The sequence below is a fragment of the Lonchura striata genome, chromosome 3 (assembly GCF_050655825.1).
Source record: "Lonchura striata isolate lonStrDom1 chromosome 3, ASM5065582v1, whole genome shotgun sequence".
Lineage (NCBI taxonomy): Eukaryota > Metazoa > Chordata > Aves > Passeriformes > Estrildidae > Lonchura > Lonchura striata.
Window position 1 is genome coordinate 28470462 of NC_140705.1, and position 23662 is coordinate 28494123.

Below are 23662 nucleotides of genomic sequence, written 5' to 3' on the forward strand. Positions count from 1 at the left end.
GCCAAAGTAGCAGACCTGAGCCATGATTTTACAAGGCCTCCACTATGTAAGCTTTTACCTATATGCAACAACTGTCTGAAAATTGGATTCTCAAAAAGCTTGGTTTCTGAACAAATTTTGTGCATCTTTCTTTGTGATTTGTGTATATCACAGCTATGAATTATAAAACTGTTGTTTTTTCCTTCCATTGTGTAATATTATAGGAATGAAAAACAAAGATTAAATACATTTTGGGTTCAGTTATTGATGCTTTGTTGCGTCTCAAATGTCTAAAGTTAAACTTCGCTCCTAATAGGTCAGCACTACTCTGCACTCAAAACATTTTTCTGTGAAAGGACGACTTCAGAAAATCGGAAACAAATCAGAGAAAGTAAAAAATGCTTCTATATTTGGTAAACTTCTAGTCACTCAGGAGTCACAGCAGAAAACTTACACAAGATGAATGAACATTTTGTCTGTCCCATAAGAATAATGGAGACAGCTAGATAACAAAAGAAAATGCATAGCAAGATGATCAAAAACTTGTAGAAGAATGTGTAAGAGAAATAAGGTAATTTCCACCAAATGCATCAGTGAAAATGAAGAGGTGGGAGTACCAAAACCAAAGTGCATCACTGTAAATTTATTTCTATAAAAATAGGGCTGTGTTCTTTTGACAGCCAGAAGAATATATCATGTTTCAACAATACAGTATTGGTTTTGAGAAATAGCTAATTCCCTAATACTTAAATCTTTATTAACACTATACTTGTTTCCAATATTAATGCTTCACCTGGATTTCACTCAAAAAAGATTCTCAGCATTTTTCTTATAATTATATTTTCAGTAGTATAAAGCCTAATATGGAGCACTTTAGACCAAAGTATAACTGAAAACAATGCCAGACTACCTTGTTAGTTAACACAAAGACAAGAGTGCACAACAACCAAAGACTAGCTAATCATTTCCCACCGATGGTAGTTTTTTTTCACAGCAATATTAAATAGATAAGATAGAATAGGAGAAGGGAGAAGATTCAAATAATTCAATTTATACTCAGCTAAATAATAAAATAAAAGCTCTGGGGAGTTGGGTTTTTTTTTTTTTTGGTTGGTTGGCTGTTTTTTTTTTGTCTCTGATTGCAACACTATTCTATAAGACATCCAAAAGCTTTTTTTCTATTGCCTTTGTTTAAGATAATTTTGCCTGGGGCATTGAATTAGGATTCAAGATAGGAGCTGTAGTTCTACCATCATTTGAGCTACTGTGTGCTATAGGCTAGCTTGTCTCACCCTTTTGTTACCCTTTCCCATGTTTGTTATCTGCTTGTGTAGATGGCAAACTCTGTGAGGCTACATGTGTCTCTTGCATGTGTCTCTTCTCTCTTGCTTTGTATGTTGTCCTGAGCTTCCACAGATCCCAGTTGGGTAGATTGCCTCTGGGAGATGCACGTCTTCTCTCCAGTAATGTCAGAAGAAGACTGTGCTTCTAGACAGTTGGCTTTGTTGAATATTTGTGCTCAGGTAGGATGAATTCAGGCCTATCATTGCAGGTAATGTGGTACATTTGAATGCATGCTCTGTGTGGGAAGATGCTGGGGATTCACATCAAGAGTGAAAGAGGTCTGCCTTTTATTTGCCAATGATAGCAATTTTTACCTCAGCATTTGCTATTTGCTTCTAAATTCTAGTAGTTCTCTATTATTTTGTAGAGCAAACTCATATTTATCTGTGGGTGTGTTATGAATTAATTGTGCCATAGTTACAGAAATACTTGAACTGGTTCTGAGGATCAACAAGGCTTTTAAACTCAGATATAGTACCACTCCACTGTGCCTGTAATGCTTCCATGAGCGACATGGGTTGCAGCCTCACAGATGCTTTAATGTGGGCGGTTGCCTGATGAGTAAGCTCTGCCAGATAGGTTTTATCTTTGAGAAGAAGGAGTTTGTTTTTATCTGCAGCATTCCTTGATCCTTGTATGAGGCATTAAAGGCCAAGACTCAGCCAGAGACCAGGAAAAGGTCTTTGCCTGGGCTAAGCAAAACTTCTTCCAAGTTCCAGCTGCTCCCACACCTCTTTCCTGATGACTGAAGGTCTTGGGAGTGCCTTTTACTTTTGAACACAACACACAAGTGCATTGTTTATCTCCAGCACGAGGTAAAGTTTCCATATAATCTTGAGTTATGAAAACTTAATTCAAGAGCACACTAGTACCCTTCCAAATAGATAGGAAATCTCTGCTATTACCTGAGGCTTGCAAATGTAAAAGATAAAATATGTTGTATTTGAAGTGTGCCTATAGATATATGTATACATTTTTTAAGCAAAAAACTCACATGTAACATTCAGTATGTGGAGAAAAGAGTTTTAGTTCTGAGAATCAGCACCTAAAGTGGTGATTAGTGAACACAACACATTTGAAATGGCCACAGCTGCATAACAAATATAGTTCTCAGAGAGCTCTAAGCTCCAGCAAATTTATGTAATTTATAATATAACCTCCTTATTATGTTAATTTACGCTCCTCAAAACAGAACATTTCTTTTGTTTATAAGGTCATAATAGAATGGTAATTGCTTTTGCTTATGTCACCAGATGGCTTATGTTTACCAAAATCTGTTTTTTCCCAGTGTAACTCTGTCCTGATGCATTCACTCTGTGGGCATATCTGAAGCAGGGCTAGTATTCTACATTATGACTATAACTGACTTTCTTTGGGTTTTGCCATTAATGGATCTCTTGCATTTTTAGCAGCACCAACTGTCTTGATTTACGATTCAGGAATGCTGATGGTGAGGCAAATTTAGCAAGCAATTTTTCTGCCCAACTGTGATTCATATTAGTATTACTGAGCCATCTGCTAGGTATTCTTTGTCCTCTACAAAGAGAGGGTACAGCTTTGTGCAAAAGTCTACTCAGTTCCCTTGCTCACACTTCCGTCAGCAGACGTACAAAACAGGGAAGATGGACGATTTTATGGGTTAGATAATGGGATGGGCAAAATCTGTAGTCTGTTCCTGCCTCTGCTAGAGATTTCCCATGCAACCATGAGTGAATCATTGAATTGCTTTCTGCCTTATCACACCATCTGCTAGAATGAATTTCCTTTCTCTTTTCTTTTTTCTTGTTTTGTAACCACTTTGCTGTAATACAGCAGGGTTACTTTTTTTTTTTTTTTCTGGTAAGAATAATATATAATAATAAACAATTCCTGATTTTCTGCCCTGAACTTGGAGTGAATTAGGTTTCATTAACTAACATGTCAGTGATGTGAGTTGTGAGATAGCTTCAGCCAGATGTTTTCTGTGCTAATCTAATTTGCTCAAAAATCATAAACTGGAATATACACTAACATACAGAGAGCAAGAGGAATCTGCTGTTGTGACCATGTGAAAATAAAACATGAAGCATTTGCTGAAGTTTATTTTTCCCCATGCAGTTCTGTTAGTACAAAATTGTGACAATAATTTTCCCTTTAAATGGTATTGCAATAACCAGTAAAAGGTTATTTTGCTTCATAGACACTCAGTCCCACATTATTGACTATACTTTCTTAATTACCAGCTTGTACTGAAACACATTTCAAAGAAATAACCTGGTTTTATAATAACCTTCAGAATACACAACTCTCATTTAGCACCTTCAGCACATTTAATGTTTCAACTGTCTTTTCAGAACTGATTTTTTCACATAAAGATTCAATTTTAGAAAAAAAATCTTTACAAATTTTAGTTAAAGATTAGCATTGTAACTTATCACAGTTTAAGTCTCATCATCTTCTGATAGTTTCTTAGTGTTATTGATCAAAATAGAGCAACAATGAAAGAGTAAAACCAGTTCATATTGTAACTACAACTTAAAAAAGTGCTTGCTTGATGGGAAGAATAAAGCCATGGTTTGTATGAAATAAATACCATCACTAAGACAGATATGCAAAATATCAGGCTTCTCATTTTTTTACTTCAAACTGAAAATTAACCCAAGTTATGTTAATATACACATTTCAGGAAAAAGTAGGATGAAATGGAGCACTTATTTTTATGATATAAAATATGTTAATGTTTCTATTTAAATTCTCATTTATAAATGACAGCGCCTTATGAAATATGTCCTGAAGACTATTTGATGTCAATGGTCTGGAAAAGGACCCCAGCTGGGGACATGGCATTCAATCGATGTCCTCTCAATGCCACAGGTACAGTACTACTTTGAAATCTTGATGATAAAAAAGGGGAGAAATATTTTGCTTTGTATCCTAGATAAATTATTGCTAGACCCATGTAAATATGCATATATGTGAATATATCTGTATAAACCTCACATATTTACTTATGCATATTTACTTATGCATATGCATGAAAATATGCACGTACATATGATATCTCTTACAGCTTACATATATGCATGGGTCTGTGGTGTATGTACATTTATCTGTATATATACATATGTATATATGTACATATGAGCATTATAACCACAAAGAAGAAGCTGACAAGAAATCAATTTGACTGGATCTATCAGGCAAAGTGATGAAAATGAGGGAGAACATAAAAATCTTTTTAATTAAGGAAACACTGCTAAAAAGCAATCAAGTAAACATTGAAATGTGTTTCAGGATCTTATACTACTCTCTATATACCGATGATCATTACATGAAATTATTTCTGTGTGTGCCTTTAAAATAGCATAGAACATAGATTAAATAAGTTTATTCTTTCCAGTTCCTCTCACTTATATAAATATTTTCTGTCTTCTTTGTGTCTTACAGGCACCACTAGCAGACGCTGCTCTCTCAGTGTTCATGGAGTGGCCTTTTGGGAGCATCCAAGCTTTGCTAGATGCATATCAAACGAGTACAGACACTTGCAGCATTCAGTAGGTGCAAAGTCAGCTTTAGTACTTGCTCTGTTTATTCATTACTAATCACTGGCGTAAAAAGAAACTTGCTTATTTACTCTTAGGTTTCTGTTAAGCAATACCAAGAGGAAAACAGATCTGAGAAAGAATTAATTTATGGTAATGGATATTATTTTGATCTTGTATAATGCTGGTGTTTGTGAAATAAGCCTTGTCTTACTGTAGAATTGAAAAAATGAATCAGATTCCCTTCTTTCATGTCCACTGTGTGAAATTTTTATAGGGATCAGAGGCAAAACATATTTTAGTTTATTAGAAAATGAGATGTGAATAAATGAGATTTACTGGAAGAGCAACATGCTGAGAATTCTGTAATACTGTGTATTCTTTAATTGCAGAGTATGAAGCCAGGAATGTTTCTTTTTGCTCTCAAATTTAGAACTTCACATTCAAATGTAACAATAGGAAATGATTATAGGGTAAATCGCAGTGTCTTGGAAAAGGAAAAGTAACTCTAGATGAAGAAATACTATGTGAATTTTTTTTTAAAAGCCTGACAAAAAGTTTATTTGCAAAGCATTGGCATTATACAATTATGTACTGCCTAAACATGTTTATATGGATAGATGTAATACATAATGTATATTGCTTCATAAATATGTTACCATGGTATATATTAGGTATATTAGTTACCCTCTATGTCCCTAGTTGAAGCATTCAGCCAGGTTAATACTATAGTGGGAAATGAGCCTTTGAAGATTCTCATGGACAATGGATTTTCTCTGCGTGATATATTCTACTGACATTCTTATTACTCTGCATCCTTTTCCAAAGGCCACTGCTCTGTTTATCATTCAGCAGAGGCACACTAATACAACTCTGTGCTTCATCACTTCCCAACTTCTCAACCAAGTGCAACACTTCTGTAACACGTTTAAAATTCTTCGGTGGCTTGAAAAGCAGTAGCCTGGCTGCTGTTCCTCAAATCTGGATTGCTACTTAGAGGAGATTTTGATTAATTCCTTTGAGTTGCATTTTTGTTTTGTTAGACCAAATTTATTTGAGACCCGGGATTCAGTTTCAGGGTAGGCCAAAGCAAGAATTATTTTTAAAACAGGACAGAATAGATTGTCAAAGGAATTTTCCCCAATACACAGAAGCTTCTATTTTACACAGCTGCCTGCATGTTCACCTCTCCCTTTAGTGTTAATGCTCAAAAACATATTAAGTTGGCTGTAATAGTTTTGGTAATTTACTCTATTGCAACAATTTCATTTGTTAGGTCTATATTAATTTGCAGCTCAAACTATGCAAAATGCTGTTTCATGCTATTCAGTGGTTTGACTTACCTGGCTTTGGTAGGCACTGGTAATTTTTCAAGAGCCAGAGGTCTGACTTGTTGAACAAAAGACATTTCTTACATAGAGCAGATTTATCTTTTTTTTTCCCTATATTTCCTTTTTGGAAATATTAATTATAAATAAATTACACTGTGAAACATTCTTTCTGCCAAAGAGCATTTAAAGATTGGTAATGCTTCTTTAAAATTACAGAAACACCTAAACATATCTTTTTGCTGCACAAAATTTAAGTCTAGCTAGTGTGCATACAAATTAGAGAAGTGGACTTCTTTCACACTTGGGAGCTGTTCGCAAAGAAAATTGGTCTGTCTTACATCTTTCTGCTTCTCAAAGTGAACAACGCAGCATATTTAAAGAATCAGAGAAAATGGAGGTAAAGACCTGTAAGGTCATTGCCCTGCAAATGTAGGCTTGTTCCCCCACGATACATATGTCAGTTCCATAAATCCCTGAAAATAGGGCTTTATAAGGAAGCTGCTGACAGACGGTGTTGCTATAATAAATATGTGTGCTTATGAAAGCATGTATGTGTTGTCTCAGTGTGCTTAACTTACCAATAAAGTTATTTTACCAATGCAGACCAGGAATAGAGCAGGGTATCACTCAGTTCTCTGAATATTCCCATAAAATTTGAGCTGAATCTCTTTCATTTATTATCTGAAATATATAAAAGAAAATGAGATGTGCTGTCTTCTAAAAAATTATGTTCCTGAAGCTGATACAAAGCATTTGATATACATAAATACAATATTTAATACATTAAAGCATAGAATACAGACAAGTCACCGTCTTTTTGCCCTCCAATCAAGCTGCATATAATCTAGAACCAGAAATCACATAGTAAAATTCACTTGATGTTGTACCTAGGAAAATATTATATAAAGACAAGTATTCAGTATGATGGGAGCCAGAGAAGATTTCCATGGTCATAGACCCTGCTAACCTGGCTACACAGGTGCTGTACTGTAAACTTTTATACTAGTAAATAAACTTAAGCTTAAAAGTCCTTGTAGTCATCTGCACAGTTTAACAGTGTATGTGTTAGTATGCTCCCTGACCATTTCAGACCACACCAGTGAGCACTCTCCCAAACAATGGCTACCATCTTTTAGAGGATAGCGTAGCAGAGAGGCCATTGTCAGCAGGCAATAAAAACATGATTTTCTGGGACAGAGGAGGGATAGAGAGTTTAATGTGAGGAAACCAAAATTCTATGCTATATATAGTGTACAATTTTACCACATAACCACAGGTGATTGACCCCTGAAGACCGTTTCCTTACTGTATATAACTACTGTAAATTCACTGCCTCATGCACAAAGCTTCTTGTATTTTTACAGTTTTCTCTATTACTTACCTGGAATTGGCATGGCACAAATTTCAACCCTTAATAAGCAGTATTAAAGAAGCTGAACCCCAGCTAGTGCTGTGTGTTCTTCATCTTGACTCAAGACTTGTACTGAGACCAACATGGTTGCTTTGGAAATCATGCTAGAATGGCACCATATTTTAATCTTAAAATCCATTTGAACGTCTATTTGTAAAGATGGAGAGTCATTAAAGCTAAAAATACACCCATAATGCTAAGTCACTTACAGAATGTGCCAGACAGAATTACTGCCTCTACTGCATGCCCTGGTGCTTCAGATGTAGGTTATGGCACCTCAGAGGAAAATGGGGTTGAGTTACATTGTCTGGACTTGTGGACCACTTTTCAATGCATATATCAATATTATGCTTAATATTCTATTGCAACAGTTTCAGAATAATTCCAAGTCTTAAATTAATATATCTCTTCAATATATTTTTAAGATGAGTCTGTAGTACCTCTACATTTTTTGTTGATGGAGAACTGAGACCGCTTGAGCAGGAAATTTATCTCAAGTCTTCTGAATTAGTGCCAAGCCACTTTTCCTTCTTAATGTTACATCTCCATGGGACAACAGAAAATCCCTGGCATAGTAAAAATATAACAAACACAGAGCCTTTAAAGAGACCATGCACTTGAACATGATTAAATAATAGAGAAGTATGGTTTGACTTGTGGAGATCAACACTCAGTTTATTTCTTTCAAGGGCAGCTTGTCCTACATGATAGGAGTTTGATAAAAAGCAGTTTAAGAGAATTATGAATGTCAGCTGTGCTACAAATGTACAGCCTGTACTTCTGTTACGTTATTTTACCTTGTGCGCTATGGTACAGGTTCCTTTTAAAACTAGGGATGACAATTAGATCTCTTTGAATAACAGAACCAATTAGTCATGAACGATTTATCCTACATTTGGTACAAATCAATCATCAAATGAATTCAACAAATACTGTTTGACCAGCTTTTACAGCTGGTTGACTAATAAAAAAAAAATATTCACTAAACATATTAAAGGAAAAAAATTCCCAAATCCATGAAATAAACCTTTAGAAAATTATTTGCTTAGCTGCAATTATAATATTTAAAGAACCTAGTTAGGATTATTCTCCCTAAAGCACTATTAGTGGAAAATTCAGAGTGATAAATAGGCATACTTTGCCTCCTGGACCTAGAGGACCAAGCAGGAACTTGATGAGCATAAAAAGAAACATCACAGATCATCTACCAGATTTTGTTCTGGTTTTCTTGCATTGTCCTAATGTATTTGCACTGTCTGCAGCTTTGCATTAAGAAAATGTTCTTAGTCAAGCATGGTGTCTTGACTCTGTTACCAGTCATTGTAGCTGAGAAGAATGTTTTGCCCAATTATATGCAATTTTTAAAATGTATTCTTGAGAAAGAGGGGATTATAACAAGAAATTCTTCCAAGTATCTTTTTTATTGTGGATGGAAATGAAGTAGAGTGAAAAGGTTTAGTAAACTCTAGTGGCAGCAGATATCCTTTTTTCAGTTCCTATTGGAAAGTTCTTAATCACATACTGATCACCAGAGTTTTGTTAATAGTGAGGAATTTTATTCCTTTCTTTAATTCCATATTAAATTCTCAGAATTTGGAGGATTTTCCCTTCCTGTGGAATAGGCATAATTTGGGTTTTCAGATCATTTTACCAAATCAGTTACTGCTATAGCAGAAGTTATGGACCTTTCTGAAGCCTGTTCTCTCTTTCTACCCTTGGCATATAGTTTCATTTTCTGAAAACTGAACTACTTCAGTCTAGCTAACATATTTTAATCTCTTTAAAGTGCATCTGTTGCTAGCTTAATGGACTGTTATATGTAGAAAGGAAAATTAGATGATGATCTAATGACCCAAACTTAGTCTGTATAATATTATGAAGTACGTTCCTCATTGCTCATTATCTTCTTTTGATCTGGAAGCTAAAAATTATGTGCCTAATTATTTCACATAGAATTGTGTACATTACCCAATACTTGGCTAGTCTAGACTAATGTTTTCTGAGTTGTGGTTTGAAGGTTTTTTTACTTTATTTGGATAAATAGGGTAAAACCTTTCCTGAGACTTAGAAATTTATTTGTACTGTATTTATGAGTGACTGCAGGACAAGAATAGAATCAGTGATTACGACCCCACAGGCCTACTTCAGATAGTATCCAAGAAAAAAATATACTGAAATGAAAGTATATTTTGCTTTCATAATTTCTTGAAGTCTATCAAATTTGGTATGGTACAAGCAATACGACTTAGAAGCAAGACTTCAGAATTAGGAATACCCTACATTATCATGCTTCCAAGAAGCATAGATAAAAAATTCTTCATTATTCTTTATATAGTCTATGGATAATAGCCACCTAAATTAGAAAAAAAAACCACAGCAAAATAAACAAAACAAAACTAAACTAAACAAGAAACTACTCACCTCATCCCCAGCTGTCCAAAATCTAAAAAAACAGAAAAGACTTGAATGGGGACTAATGGAAAAAATGAAAATGAGATTAAAATAGGTAGGTGTGGATGAGCAATGAGATTTCACCTTTTATGAGCTTTCTAGGAATTGAAAATTGAAGCTTTTCTGACCATTTTTAATGAAAACCATTAATACATAAAATCTTACCATGAACTATTAGAAATTGATTTTGTGAAAATTGAGGAAATACTTGAATTCACAGGTTATTTTTATTTTCTACTGTGTTATGCACTCAAACTAAGCAATAGGATTCATTGAATTGCCAAAAAAAAAAAAAAAAGATAATTTTTTAAGGGATCATCTTAAAAAGTGTTGGTAATGAATAATTGTCTTGCCATACACTGAAATAGCCCTTTTGCCTTAAGTGAGTTTTCCTCTACATGTCCTTTGTATGCTCTAGTTTGGAAGAGATTTGAACTACACTCAAAAATAATGATGAAGACTAATGCCTGCTAGCAAGAAACTTTGTTCCTGAAAGACATCTTCAGTAGTATCAGAAAATCTCTACTAATACAGATCATTTTATAAACCTGTGTAGCACAGTTTTCTAACCTAGATGATGAAATTATGTTTTTAGTTGCTGTGATAAAAATAAGGCAATATTTCAATAGAATCATAGAATGGTTTGGGTTGCAAAGGATTTTAAAAAACATCTCATTCCATTCTCCCTGCCACAGGCAGGGCACATTTCCACCCCTCAAAGCCCAATCCAACCTGGCCTTGAGCAACTTCAGGGACAGGGAATCCACAACTTCACCAGGCAACTTGTTCACATTCACCACATTCACAGTAAAAAATTTCTCCCTAATTTCTAATCTAAATCTACCTTCTTTCAGTTTGAAGACGGTTCCCCATGTCCTGTCACTACATGTTCTCGTAAAAAGGTACTGGAAGGCTCCTATAATATCTTTATAGAGCCTTCTCTCCCGCTGAATAATCCCAACTCTCTTAGCCATTCCTCTCAGAAGTGGTGCCCTGTCTCTCTAATCATCGCCGTAGCCCTTCTCTGGACTCACTCCAACAGGGCTATGCCCTTCTTATGTTGAGAGTCTCAGAACACAGTGCCACTTTTAGTGATATAACACCCAATATAAAATGCATTCATGCAAAATGGTCTACTTTTTATCAGAAAGTTGAAAAACTAAAATATCTCTTAACTCTTGAGAGTTAGGAAGGAAAAATCTACATATGAATTATCACATGGATGTCAAAATATTAGCACTTATAAAGGAGCATGGGAACTTATGCAGGTGAATCTTTACATGCCAAACGAATAATATAGCCATAAAAATGCATTTCTGCTGCTTCTGCTCATACTATAATTTTGTTTTAACTTTTTCCACAGCAACGTTACTCATGATTTTGCAAGTGCTTGGCTAAAATATAATTTGATAAAAAGAGCTTTGAGGTGAATAACAATTTGCTCAGCTAGAGCTCATTAGAGATGATTTTGTTTTTCCAAATTATATTACAAGGGCAGCGTATCAGTCTGTCCACGTACTCCTCACTGAAATGTCTGCTGTACTCTGAGGTATGAAAGGCTTCCTCCTAAAAAAATTACTGCTCCTTTTTTTGCTAGTTAACTGCTTCATTTCTTTTTATATAGCCACAGAGCAAAGCAGCCAGGCTTAGTTTTATAGATTTGAATGCAGAGGCAAAAAACAACATTTTTGTTCTTCCTCAGTCTATACTTATATTGATATATGCCAGCTATTTCTCGTCACCTTCACAGATTTTGATAGGCAGGGGCGTCAGTAAATGATATGCTTTTCTTTCCTTGACTCCCTTGTAAGGCCAGAATATGCAGCTCTGTTTTGTCACTTCTGTTATCTAGTCTGGAGGATGACAAACTTTTCTCTCATCAGAGAGCAACTGATCAAGAGATTGTGACAGACAACAGTTTTCTCCTGTCTCACTAACATTTTCCCATTCTGCACAGGAGAAGGTTAAAACTTAAGGGGAAAAAACCTAATGACTTTGGTATCACTGTTGACTTGATGGTGAGGGCACTCTGCAGCTACCTGAAAGAAAGTCTCTTCTCCTAGGCAACAAGTGACAGGATAAGAGGAAATTACCTCAAGTTGCACCAGGGAATCTTTAGACTAGATATTAGGATTCTTCCTAGGAAGGGTTCTTCCTGGAAAAGATTGTCAAGCCCCAAACCCTGGAGATATTTAAAAGCCATGTAGATGTGGCACTTGGGGAAATGGTTTAGTGGTGGATTTGGCAGCGCTGCTGAGATAACAGTTGGACTTAATGATATTAAAGGTCCTTTCCAACCTAATAATTCTAAATAATAAATAATTCTATGATTATGTGATTTTGCCAACATATATATATGCACCTCAGTCTTAGAGACACTATAGAGTAGAAAACATTTGTCTGCTTTTCTGCACAAGCACATCACACAATTCAACCTGGGGAATTCCTTTTCTTCCTTTCTGCTTTTGAATAGCTGTTTTTTTTAATAGCCAACCAATCCTAATTGTTAAATTAAAATGTAAGTCCCCACTGTCATTTCAGGGTCCATAATAATTTTTCAGTATCTGGACCATACACATTTACCAAAGATTAATAAGTGTGTTAAATGAAATATGCTCCTGTGTTTGCTGCTACTGCTGTGTCTTCTGCAGTAGTGAGCAGCTGAGTGTTCCCTGAGCACACTGATATTCCTAACCAACCAACACTGCAGCCACAAATAAACATCATTAAGGTGTGGTCAGAGGTTAAACAATAGAAAGCCATTTAAGAGCTTGGTAAAGAAAGATCTCATCTTATTTTCCCTTAAGGTCTACCAGAACTGCTGAAACCTTCACTCCAATTGAACGTGGCACTATGAATGTGGCACTAGCTGTGAAATGACTGCAGGAGTTTGGCTTGGCAGCAGGAATCAAAGAAGTGGTCAGAGAATCCTACAATTATTCCCTTGCCTTTTGTCCACTACTTCATTTGCTGCATTCCTCTACCACGGTTTAATAAGTATATGAGCATCAAAGGATTTTTCTCTTGCCTCTTACTTTATGCAGCACACCCATGCAGAAATTAGGGCTCCCAAATAATGCTAATTTCCTTGAAAAAAACTTCTTGGTTATTCCTCCAAATAAAAGTGAATGTCATGGAAATAACTGTATGGAAGCAAAATGAAATAAGTATTTAATTTGAAAATCAAATATGCATTTAAATTTAGGCATTTGTCAGAGCTTTATGGTTTAGGGGCATATACTTACAAGGATGACCATGTAGCATAAAAAATGAAAGACAGCTCATTTGTAGTACATCCTTTTGTGACCTGTAGCCTCAGCCATTCAGTCACTCTGGAGAACCAGGAGACTTTACCCCAAGCAATGTTATGTCTGTCATAAACTACAAACAACCCTCTCAGAGTCGTCATTCTCTTTTTCCTCTCAACTCTTGCTCTTGTCAGGTTGCATTATACATAGATAACACAAATCTTGAAGACATGCCCTCTGGTTAAAAACAGAAACAACAGTAACAACAAGATCTCTCACACAACATGCCAACGTGAGCAGGATTTAATCACAGATAATTGGAGCACTTAAGAGCACTATTTAATAAAATAATAATACAAGCCTTGGTCAACAAACATAAAAATAAGAAAAAAAATGTGATCTGTTCAATGATTATTCATTCCTAATCCTGAGACTCATTTGTTATTCTACTGAGATCAGTCTTATCTATTAAAAATATCCATTAAAATGTTTTGTTGGATCCTTGCGCAAATCAAAATATTGACAATGTGTAATTATTTCTCTCTGTTACCTATTTAGTGGCTATAGCTCCAGGATTACAATTTACTATATTGATGATGATGATGATGATGATGATGATGATGATGATGATGATTACAGTGATGATGATGTTGATTAAAAAAAGGAATTACATAATGGGCTAAAGTGGGAAAAAATCTCTTGAATAACACCGTAGGAGTCTGTAAAAGAGGGCAGAGAATAAAAGGTACAGAAAGAGTGAAGCATTCCTCTGAGCTGTTCACATTCTTCTAAAAACATTTTGGGCCTCCACACATACTAGATTTTTTTTTTCAAAGATTCTTCAATAAACCTGATCACATGTGGAAGAACACATGCAATTTCATCTGTGCAAATATTCAGTTTGCCTGAGATTAATGTGTAAAATAGGAAAGGATTTTGTGTAACTAATCCACCTTCTTTTCTCTAAAGCCAAAGTCCTATTTTAGGGAACATTTTGCTTAAAAATATTTGGAAGTATATTACAGTGGAATGACTGTTTCAATATAATGAAGTAATCCTAATTTTTCTTCCATCTATATACATTTAAAATAAATTCCCTAAAGCATTAGATTGTAGTGGTTTCAGCTAAGTGCACAGAGGCACAGATTCATGCACAGTTTCTGCAAAAACTTGGTTCAGAGGATTGAACACCATGATTGTATAAATGCAGGAAGGCTGAAGTTCAATTTCAGAGCACTCCTTAAACTTTGGCTTTTCTGGTTGGGATAAATTACCGGAGGCTTTAGTTGGGGTTTCAGAACATTTGCGGGGATGTGTTGCAGAATTACAGAACTTAAAGGAAATTCATGAGATCATCCAGCTCAAACTTGTGTCTTATCAGAATCAGCTATACTTGTATTACTTCCAGCTTTTTATTTTTCTTGGCTGTTATCAATATCTTGGCTGTCTCCAGTATGGAAGGCTGCATAATGTGTTCGGGTAAACTCTACATAATTTCCTTTGCAGTTATAAAATTTTCCTTAATTTATATCCTTGATCTTACTTGTCACAATGTTTACAAATTACTTTTTCTCTTTATTTTTGTACACAAAGGGAATATATTATTGCCTTCTTCTTTGCACAACATGTTTATTTAATAGTGTGTTATCATGATTGAAAATGAGATTACTAACTAATTTCACTGATAAAATAGTGGAAAATTACTTTGTATTGCTTGAGACACTTCCTTAGTAAATTACTGAATATATAGAAAACATCTCTTGCATGACGTTAGGTTATAAAAATTTGAATGCATACCTGAAGATGCATAGCCCTTTCTTTAGACCTTACTCACTTTCTTTTAATATATGGATCAAATTATATTCTCAAACACTAAACAGCCTGAAAATAGACAAACAGATTTTAAATAATTTATTATATTGAGGGAAAATAAATTTCTGTGCCAAAACAGTTAGGACTGTCTATTGATTAATAATCTATTGATTATCAGAAAAAAAAACAGCCTGTAATGAAGATTTTATCAAATGTGAACAACTTTCTTACAATGACATCACATTACAGGTGTGGTGTGAATTTTCTTACAATTTCTACATCTAAAGAATACTATATATTACAAAATATTAGTCTTGGGTTCTGAAGTTGAAAAGCAAAGTGATTTGCAGATTATGAGTAATTTCAGGATGTATTTGTATTTCAAATGAACTTTCCTCACTTCTTTGTAGGGCTTACTAATTTGGGTTCTTATAGTTCCCCCTACCATAAAATATATTAATGACATCATTAGTAATAACTGGCCATGAATCCAATATCATCCTAAAAAATAATGAAAAATGGTTGATGGTGTAGTTACTCTTCAAATTAATAATTCTTTTCAGTCTTTTATAAGTTTCTTGAGGGTTTGTTGTTTTCTGTCCTTTTAAACTACATCTAGTCTACAGTGATTACTATGCAGTAATAAATTGTACTCCAGTGACGACGGCTTAGGAGATCTGACATTGTAAAGAGGCATTTTTATATCATACTTTCTGATAAATTGAGGGACAAAGGCAGCTGGACCCTGAGTCAAAGTCCAGTTAAACATTTCAGTAATTTTTCAAGTATGCAGCCACACAGTGCAGGCTGATAGCGGCTGGGCTGACAACTGGTGTCAGTTTAACAGCTGCTTCATTTCACTGTCTCTCGGCTCATAAACTTTATTTTTAATGAGCTTGCCTGTAGGACCACTAAAAAATGACCTTCACACAGGGCCTAGAGTGGTGACCAAAATAGCTTTCTTGGGCAGTGCGTAATATCACAGTGACTGTAGCAGAGAAAATAAGCAGGATGGTGAGAAAGACATTATTTTAACTACTGATGACAATATTCTGTATTTTCATGAAGAAACATTATTTGATAGCTGTTCAATGATTCACTGCCTTCAACTTACACTAATCTGAAAATCTTCAGTGGCTTTAATGGTATTGTGCCATTTTACATCAACTGAGTGAATGGCCTGTGATTTTAAAGTTGTGTTTAGGCGTTGTAAGCTGTCTTACAACATGAAAATACATTACATATTAAACAGAAAATAAAGAGGCTGTTAATTTTCCCCTGCACATTGTTCACTGGTCTTAGAAAAAAATTCTCTTAATTAATTCTAATTTTCACCACATGTTTTAGCTAAACACCTTGCAACCTTCTGTCTTGCTGTGCTGTTTCTAAGGATATGCTGCTTGTCTAACTCAAGGCAGTGTGGGCCTGGAGAGGTAGTGAAGGATTGGGGAAAGGGACTGCCATGTTGAAGCTTGAGAGGACGAAAAGAAAGGTGCTCTTGGAGCTGCATATGAGTAGTGTATATGAAGGAGAAAGGATCCTTGGGTTGGGAAATTGAGCTTTCTGGGTATGCCATTTAACAAAAAAAGAGTTCCAAACTGAGCTGTGGGTTTTAAGAGTCAGTGAATTCTGAGATACATCACAATCTTGGCTACTTTTGAAGCAAGTGTAATCACTTAGTCCTGTGACATTGTGGGCACTTGCTAGACCTTTTTATCATTATGCCCAAAGAGCAACAAAAGTGTCTTCCTGAAAGGACTAAAGGCCATACTACAGCTCCCACTGCTGCTAGAGATCTGACACAAAAACAGAGCCTTACTTGTTTGAAAGTGTAGAAACCAGTCAAAAGTAGGATCATTTCAATTTATTACTTGCATTCCAAAAGCAGCTGAGGCCAAGACTTCTGTGAAAAAAACCAAAACCATCAACAACAGCCTCTCCCATCTTTAAAATGTGAATTTAAAGTTTGCATGGAAGACTTTAAATTCACAAAACATGGAAAAACAAATGGGAGGTGAGCATACAGATGAAGCAGAAGGAACCAAAATAATGCACTACAAAATAACTTGCTGACTAGTTCAACAGCCTTCCTACCAGTGTTTATACAAGTGTAACAGCACAGCAGAGATTTTATGAGGACTGATCAATTGCTGTTATTACTAATATTAAAAGAACATGTTTTTTCTCTCTTAAACCCTGCCTTCAAGTTGTGTGATGCCTTTCCCACAGTACATTCTGAGGCACATGTTAGATTTGGGAGTTCAGCTATATGGACAGCCTCTTATTTCTTTTGTGCTTGACTAAAGGTACATTTAGTATTGTTAATCCTCAAAATCTGGAAATATGTTCTGGTGTAAGGAAGAGGTGGATAAGTTACAACAAAAGTTCTTCTCTTTAGTGTTACTGTGCTGGCTGATGCTCTTTTCGCCAGCTTCTGAGACGCAATGTGTAAGCAGATGAGACAAATGACAACATTTCACAAGAAAATTTTTGAAGCAAAAATGCACAAATCAAATTCATGCTTGCTTTTGCTTGTCCCAAAGAAAGTAGGTCATAATGTTGTGTGTACAATACCAGATTCCTGAATTTACAGAACTGAATTTCCTTCCATTCTCACACCTTTTTCTTGAGTATTATTTTCCTACACAATTATGTCCAAAATCTTTTTCTAAAAGGAACAGAAACTGCATGAAATTATTTCTGGAAGCAAGCTTCTTGACTGATTACATATTGCAGTATTCTGAAGACCGAGGGAGGTATTTCTGCTGAAATATTTGTTTAAAAATGCCACCAACCAAACAAAACAATTAATGGTCTTAGTTCTCACTGATTTTTTTCTAAATATTAATAATACTATTATGCTTGTACCTCTGTACTCATCGTATAGAATAGATTCACTCCCTGTCCAAGATGCAGCAGGCAGTCTTAAGTATTTATAGGGTTTTGTCAGGGCATTGGTGGTCCATAAAAATCCCCAGCTGCTCTTAAAGATGATTTAAGGCCATGGAGGAAGCGTGAAGCAGCCACTTTGTCCAGCCCCAGTTTTGTTACATATATCTAGTTTATCTGATAACTGATTGAGAACCAAAATATGAACCAACATCCTGAAAAAAACCCCATGCTGCTTAGAATTAGTATGTCAGAGGATGATTACATTTTTAAAGTTTATTTCATAGGAGCTGATTTGAACCCTTTTAAACACTTTTATTATATAGTGTATCCTTATGTATTATTTTATATAATGAAAGCCTGCACATTGACACAAATTGTCTGGAGACATCTGGAAGTGGCACAAAATATCTTTACACTCCTCCTTCCACATCAGCACCCTATTATCAAAGAATCATCAAGTTCGGAAGAGACTTTCAATATCATCTAGTTCAACTGTATTTACATTAGTAATTTTTCCCTCTATATGTCAGTAATAAGACAAGTTTAAAAGCAATTGAAGATACATTTTTGAAGACCATGACAACCCTTTTGTTGCCAGTTGCATAGTATTTTCAGCCCTCCTGCTTAGAATGAGGTCTGTGTTGGGTAAGTCTATCTAAAAAACCTTTAAACTCAGGATATTTTATGATTCTATGATATTCTAATTTTCAATTCAGAAGAACTTGTGCTTTTATGCTTAAATTATAATGTATATTTGAAAATAGGTTGTTTAACTCGTGCTCTTTCTTTTAGCCTTGTCTGGCCTTTTCCTAGCTTTGTGATACTCTATGCATCTTCCTGGGATGCTGAGTCAGCTTTGAGAATTAACCAGATCCACAAGTTCAGTTCTTATCAGGAGGGTACTTCTGGCATATTTGTTTTGGATCACTAGCCCTGAACACAGCTGCTGGGAGAACTACTGCTAAAGTATGCTCTTTTGGCAGATACACAGGAGCTATTCATAATTTAATTTGCATTTCTTGGAAATAGCAAACAGGATTGTTCCAAGTTAACACCTTTGTGCTAGCACTACAGAAGAGTGCATCATAACCAGCTTCCAACTAAACCACCTCTCTTGCACTGACTAGCCAAACTGGGCTGGCAGAGGTGAAAGGTCTACTCTCCTATAGTAAATCAGATTATAACAAGTACTGCTTTAGCATTTATTCCATTCAGAGGTCTCAGTTGTTAAATGAGGGGCAGCTGTGGTTGTACAGATGTTCTTCTGAGGCAGGGCAGTTCCTTGCTGTGTCATGACAACAAATTAAAGCTTCAGTCCAGCCCATGGCGTTTCAAGAAGCAAATGTGTGAAACACAAGAAATTCAGAAGCTTTCAGTATAAAATCAATAATGCTCTGATAAAAATAATATTTCTATCACCATAGACTACTATTTTGTCTTATCTTTAACAGGACATTTTTTTTACTAATTTTAACATTTAATATTTTCACTCTGTTTAGAATTTATCATACATTTTTCTGAGTATATAGGTTCTGATAATAGGATTTTTTTTTCTTTTGGTATAGATTAAAGAGCATCTTGCCAAGGGTCAGAGGATGTTGGCTGGTGATGGCATGTCCCAGGTAACCAAGACACTATTGGATTTAACGCAGAGGAAAAATTTTTATGCTGGGGACCTTCTAATTTCCGTGGAAATTCTCAGAAATGTTACAGACACATTTAAAAGAGCAAGTTATATCCCTGCGTCTGATGGGGTGCAGGTAAGAGAAACATTGTAAAAGTAATGTTTCAATTGATGGAGTTTATGTCTGTATGTTGCATTATACTGCATGGCAGTTGGTTTGCCCACAGAGGCAAGGGAAGGCTTCCACATGATAGACATAAGCATTCTTCACATAAAGCTAAGATCCAAGTGTAAAGTCAGAAGCAGGCTCAGCAACATTTAATAAGAAAAATATCAAAACCAGTGCAGTGGATGAAATATGTAAAATACTTGCTTTGTGGCATTTCAGAGTCTTTGTCATTCAAGGTTCAGTCTGACTGATAGGAGGTGCTGGTATGTTTTGGCACTAGCATTTAGCTGGTGTTCTTTTTTCCAGTTCATTTCAGTTCAAAAGCTATTCACCAAGTTATGTAATTCTGGCATTGCTTCTTCATTTCATATAAATAAAGGTCATTAAAAGTGCACAGGAGTGATGGATAGTGCATTTCATATAAAGTTTCTATTTTACATGTTATATTAACTCTTCTTGTGCAAGAGGACAGATAAAATACTGTCAGTGATAAAACAAATGCAATTATTTCTATATAATGGGCTGCTCAACTCTTACTCAGGACTTCTAGATAAATATATTGGTTTCATCTTATATATGAAAATTTTAGACACATTTCAAAGATTGTAGATTACTGACAAAGAATAATAAGAGGGCAGGTGTGTATAATATTTATGAACAGGAGAACTTAATTATCATTCATAAATTCCTAATGAAGTTATTAATGCAGGTCATGTATTTGTGTAAAGGTAAGCATAAATTATACATACACGTTGGAATAGATGCATGCAGATGAAGGGAGATACCTTGGAAAAGGCATTTTTTCACAGTTAAGTTTTCAAGATTTGCTATTATATTTTCACTTTTCTAGTTTTTCTAAGCACAATTAACTTCCACAGTAAAACCGATATTTCTTGTGTTGGCCTGTAGCCAGCTGAATTTTTTTTTTAAAACAACGCTTTTCTTAAGAGTATGTTTGCTGAACAATCCTTTTTTTTTATTGAATGAGAGATGGTATCTAGTCAGTAATAATTTTACTGTTAAGCAGGATGTTATTAACTGGAAATTTTCATGCAATCAATGGTCTGATAGCCCAGTGTGACTTCTTCATGGCTCACAGGCACTACAAAGTCTTTATTAGAACCAGTCTTGAGAAACTGCTTGATACAAGTGATTTTGTCCATGGGTCTAGCAGATCAGGTCATTGGCAGTTTACCTACATTAGAGAGAATTTGATTCTTTTCCCACTGTTGATAGTGCCAAAAGTTTTGTTTCAGTTTGCAATTTAGAGCTCTTTCCAAAATTCTAATAGCATTCTGGCAGAATTTGACAATGTTATTATATATTTTAATAAGAATTTAAAGAAATAATTTAGAACCAAGAAATTTAAAATATAAAAAGTAGTAAGTCAAATTCTGAAAGATTTCTCAAACCAAAGAAAATAACTGTATTTCAGCATTTGCATGCCTAAATACAAGGAGTTCTTTAATTCCAGTTGAAAAAGACACTTAAAATTCAAGTCAGACAAAATAAAAGTACCAAAAAAACCCACAAAAAGCCACCAAAAAACCTAAACAAACAAACAAAAAAAACCCAAACATCAAGCCAAGGTAAAATTTAAAAAAAAACCCAACAGACAATATTCAGCAAAGTAAGTGAAATCAGACTAAAGCATGTGTTTGGCCCAGGGGATATATTAAGAAAGGTTCTTTTTACTGGCTTCTGGTGATATAAAGTGACATTCTGGCTCAGTAACAAAAGTTTAAAATTTACTATTAATTTCTAAAAAGCATGTTTCCACATGTAAACATATGTCATATTCTACCATACTCTGCAGTATTGTATTTATTTTTAATTTTCATTAGGACATACTTTCTAGCTCATTGTCAAAGTGATTAACAAAAAGATAAAAATTAAAATTGCATGAAAATTCTTCTTTATGTAGAATCTCTGTGTGGTGTTCTAATGCCATTAAATTTTTTAACTAGATAAAGAGTAGAATTTCTTAGGTGATGGATTTTAATTTTAAAGAAATAATCAGAAAAGCATGAGTGAGGTTTAAAGTCCCTAAAAGCCATAATTTATCATTTTGTGTGATGCTGGAAAAGTAGGCTATGATGAATTATGGACCAACAGTATTTTTTATTTACAAAACAACACTTGAATTATGACTGAGAAAGAAAAAGTCTATATGTCTGAATATATTTGTATCTTTACACTCCATCCATCTAGATAATCCTTCAAATGCCTACAATATCTGGTTTATATTCAATATTAATATTCATGAATAGTTCAAGAGTTGTGATTCAGAGACTCTGTATCAAAATGAACGAACCGAAAAGTGAGATCAAATTTGAAATTTTCCAGCTAATTATCCAAAATTAAGGTGCTGCTCCCTGTTATGCTGCATTGAAAATGCCACTTCTTTAGGCAGACAATAGCAAGAGCAAAATAAAGCTTTTAAGGTATGCATATTTAGTGCCAAGTTATTTATTACATGACTCCTTTTACTTTTTGCATCTTTTAACTGTTTTTTGCAACGATATCTATGTTTACTTGCACATACTATACAATATCAGTAACAAAAATAACCATTTATAAACAAGAAGGTGTCCTGCATCAGTGACTTAAAATAACAGTACAGTCACAGAAATTATTGCAAGACATGTCATTCAATTCTTCTGCAAGCCAGGTTTTTCATTTAATATGGGAATTCTTTAAAATACCCTCTGCAGGTACACTGAGGCCATGAGATGGACACTGTACTTATGTGAGAATGATTCTACCAGGAAGAAAATACAAATTTTAAATAAGCAAAATGAAAGTAACATTTTGGATTATCCAGAAGTGGTCTAAAAGTGCTTGAACTTCCTTCTAAGGACAGGAAGGCAGGAAAGTAACTACATTTCAGATAGAATGGCAAAGCGAGTTGTACAATCCCCTGATGCAGCAAACAGGAAAAAAAGGTTTCTCCCCAAAGAAGTTAGAGCCGTATAATCCCTTTTATATTAGCCATAGGGACCATTGATGTGAGTCAGGGTTTAACAGGATTGTCCAATCCTTTTTCCCTCCACCTTCCTCTTCCCGCACTCACATTCACTATGCTGACGTCCAAAAGTGGAGGTGACTTAAGGCTATCCAATACTTCCTTCTAGGGAGGAATTCTCTAACTGTATAAAAGGATTTATTGCAACTTTATGCCTGCAGAGAGGGTCAAAGAATTTGGACTGTAACAGAGAACTGCAGCCATTGTATTACAGAAGAAAAAATTGAAAGGAAGGAAATTAAATTAGGAAAATGTTGTTGTCCATTCCCAGCTGTAACTGTCATGATCATCAAAAAAGCCTGGGCAAAAATAAAGGACTTCAAAATTTGGTTCTGGCTGTCCCAACATTTTTTATAGTGACCAGTTCGGTAATATGCCAGCCTGGCTATGAAAGAAAGAAGCTTGATTCTACAGGGAGGTCCAGTGTTCATTACAGTAATTCCCTCCCATCACATCCATAATGCTTCTAAAATTTAGCCTCCACACCTGTCAATCATTTTACTAAAGGACAGTGCTGTTTCTTTCATGATTAATGCAATAAACAAGAGAGTAGACAAAGTAGGACAAAGACTTTTTAACCCTTCTTCCCCTGTCACATTTTTTTAGATGCATTCCATATTTGTTCATTACTGAAGCAGCAAATCCATCTGCTCATCTCCATTTAATTCACAAAGCACTGATACTGCTTTGAAAATTTGCTTGGACTGAAAAACCTGCACACATCTCACCCTGCAGTGCTACCATAAATATGGCACCAACCAAGGTTAGAAATAAAGAAAAAAAAGAGCTCAAAAAGAAATATATTCTTATTAGAAGAAATATATTCTTATTGCTAAGTTCATACACCTAATTTAT

General features: G+C 35.0%; 1 protein-coding gene across 21 annotated transcripts in view; it reads left to right on the plus strand.

Moving 5' to 3' along the window:
• Nucleotides 1-23662, plus strand: part of ADGRB3 (adhesion G protein-coupled receptor B3) — a 461440-nt gene that overhangs the window by 197307 nt on the left and 240471 nt on the right. For all 21 annotated transcript variants that reach the window (XR_014954217.1, XR_014954216.1, XR_014954218.1 and 18 more), the window contains 3 exons: nucleotides 4075-4176; nucleotides 4750-4856; nucleotides 19555-19749. Coding sequence is in view for 17 of the 21 variants with exons in the window: in XM_021530139.4 (XP_021385814.1) it covers nucleotides 4075-4176; nucleotides 4750-4856; nucleotides 19555-19749 (404 nt within the window). In the remaining 4 variants the exon portion in view is untranslated. The remainder of the gene's footprint in view (nucleotides 1-4074; nucleotides 4177-4749; nucleotides 4857-19554; nucleotides 19750-23662) is intronic.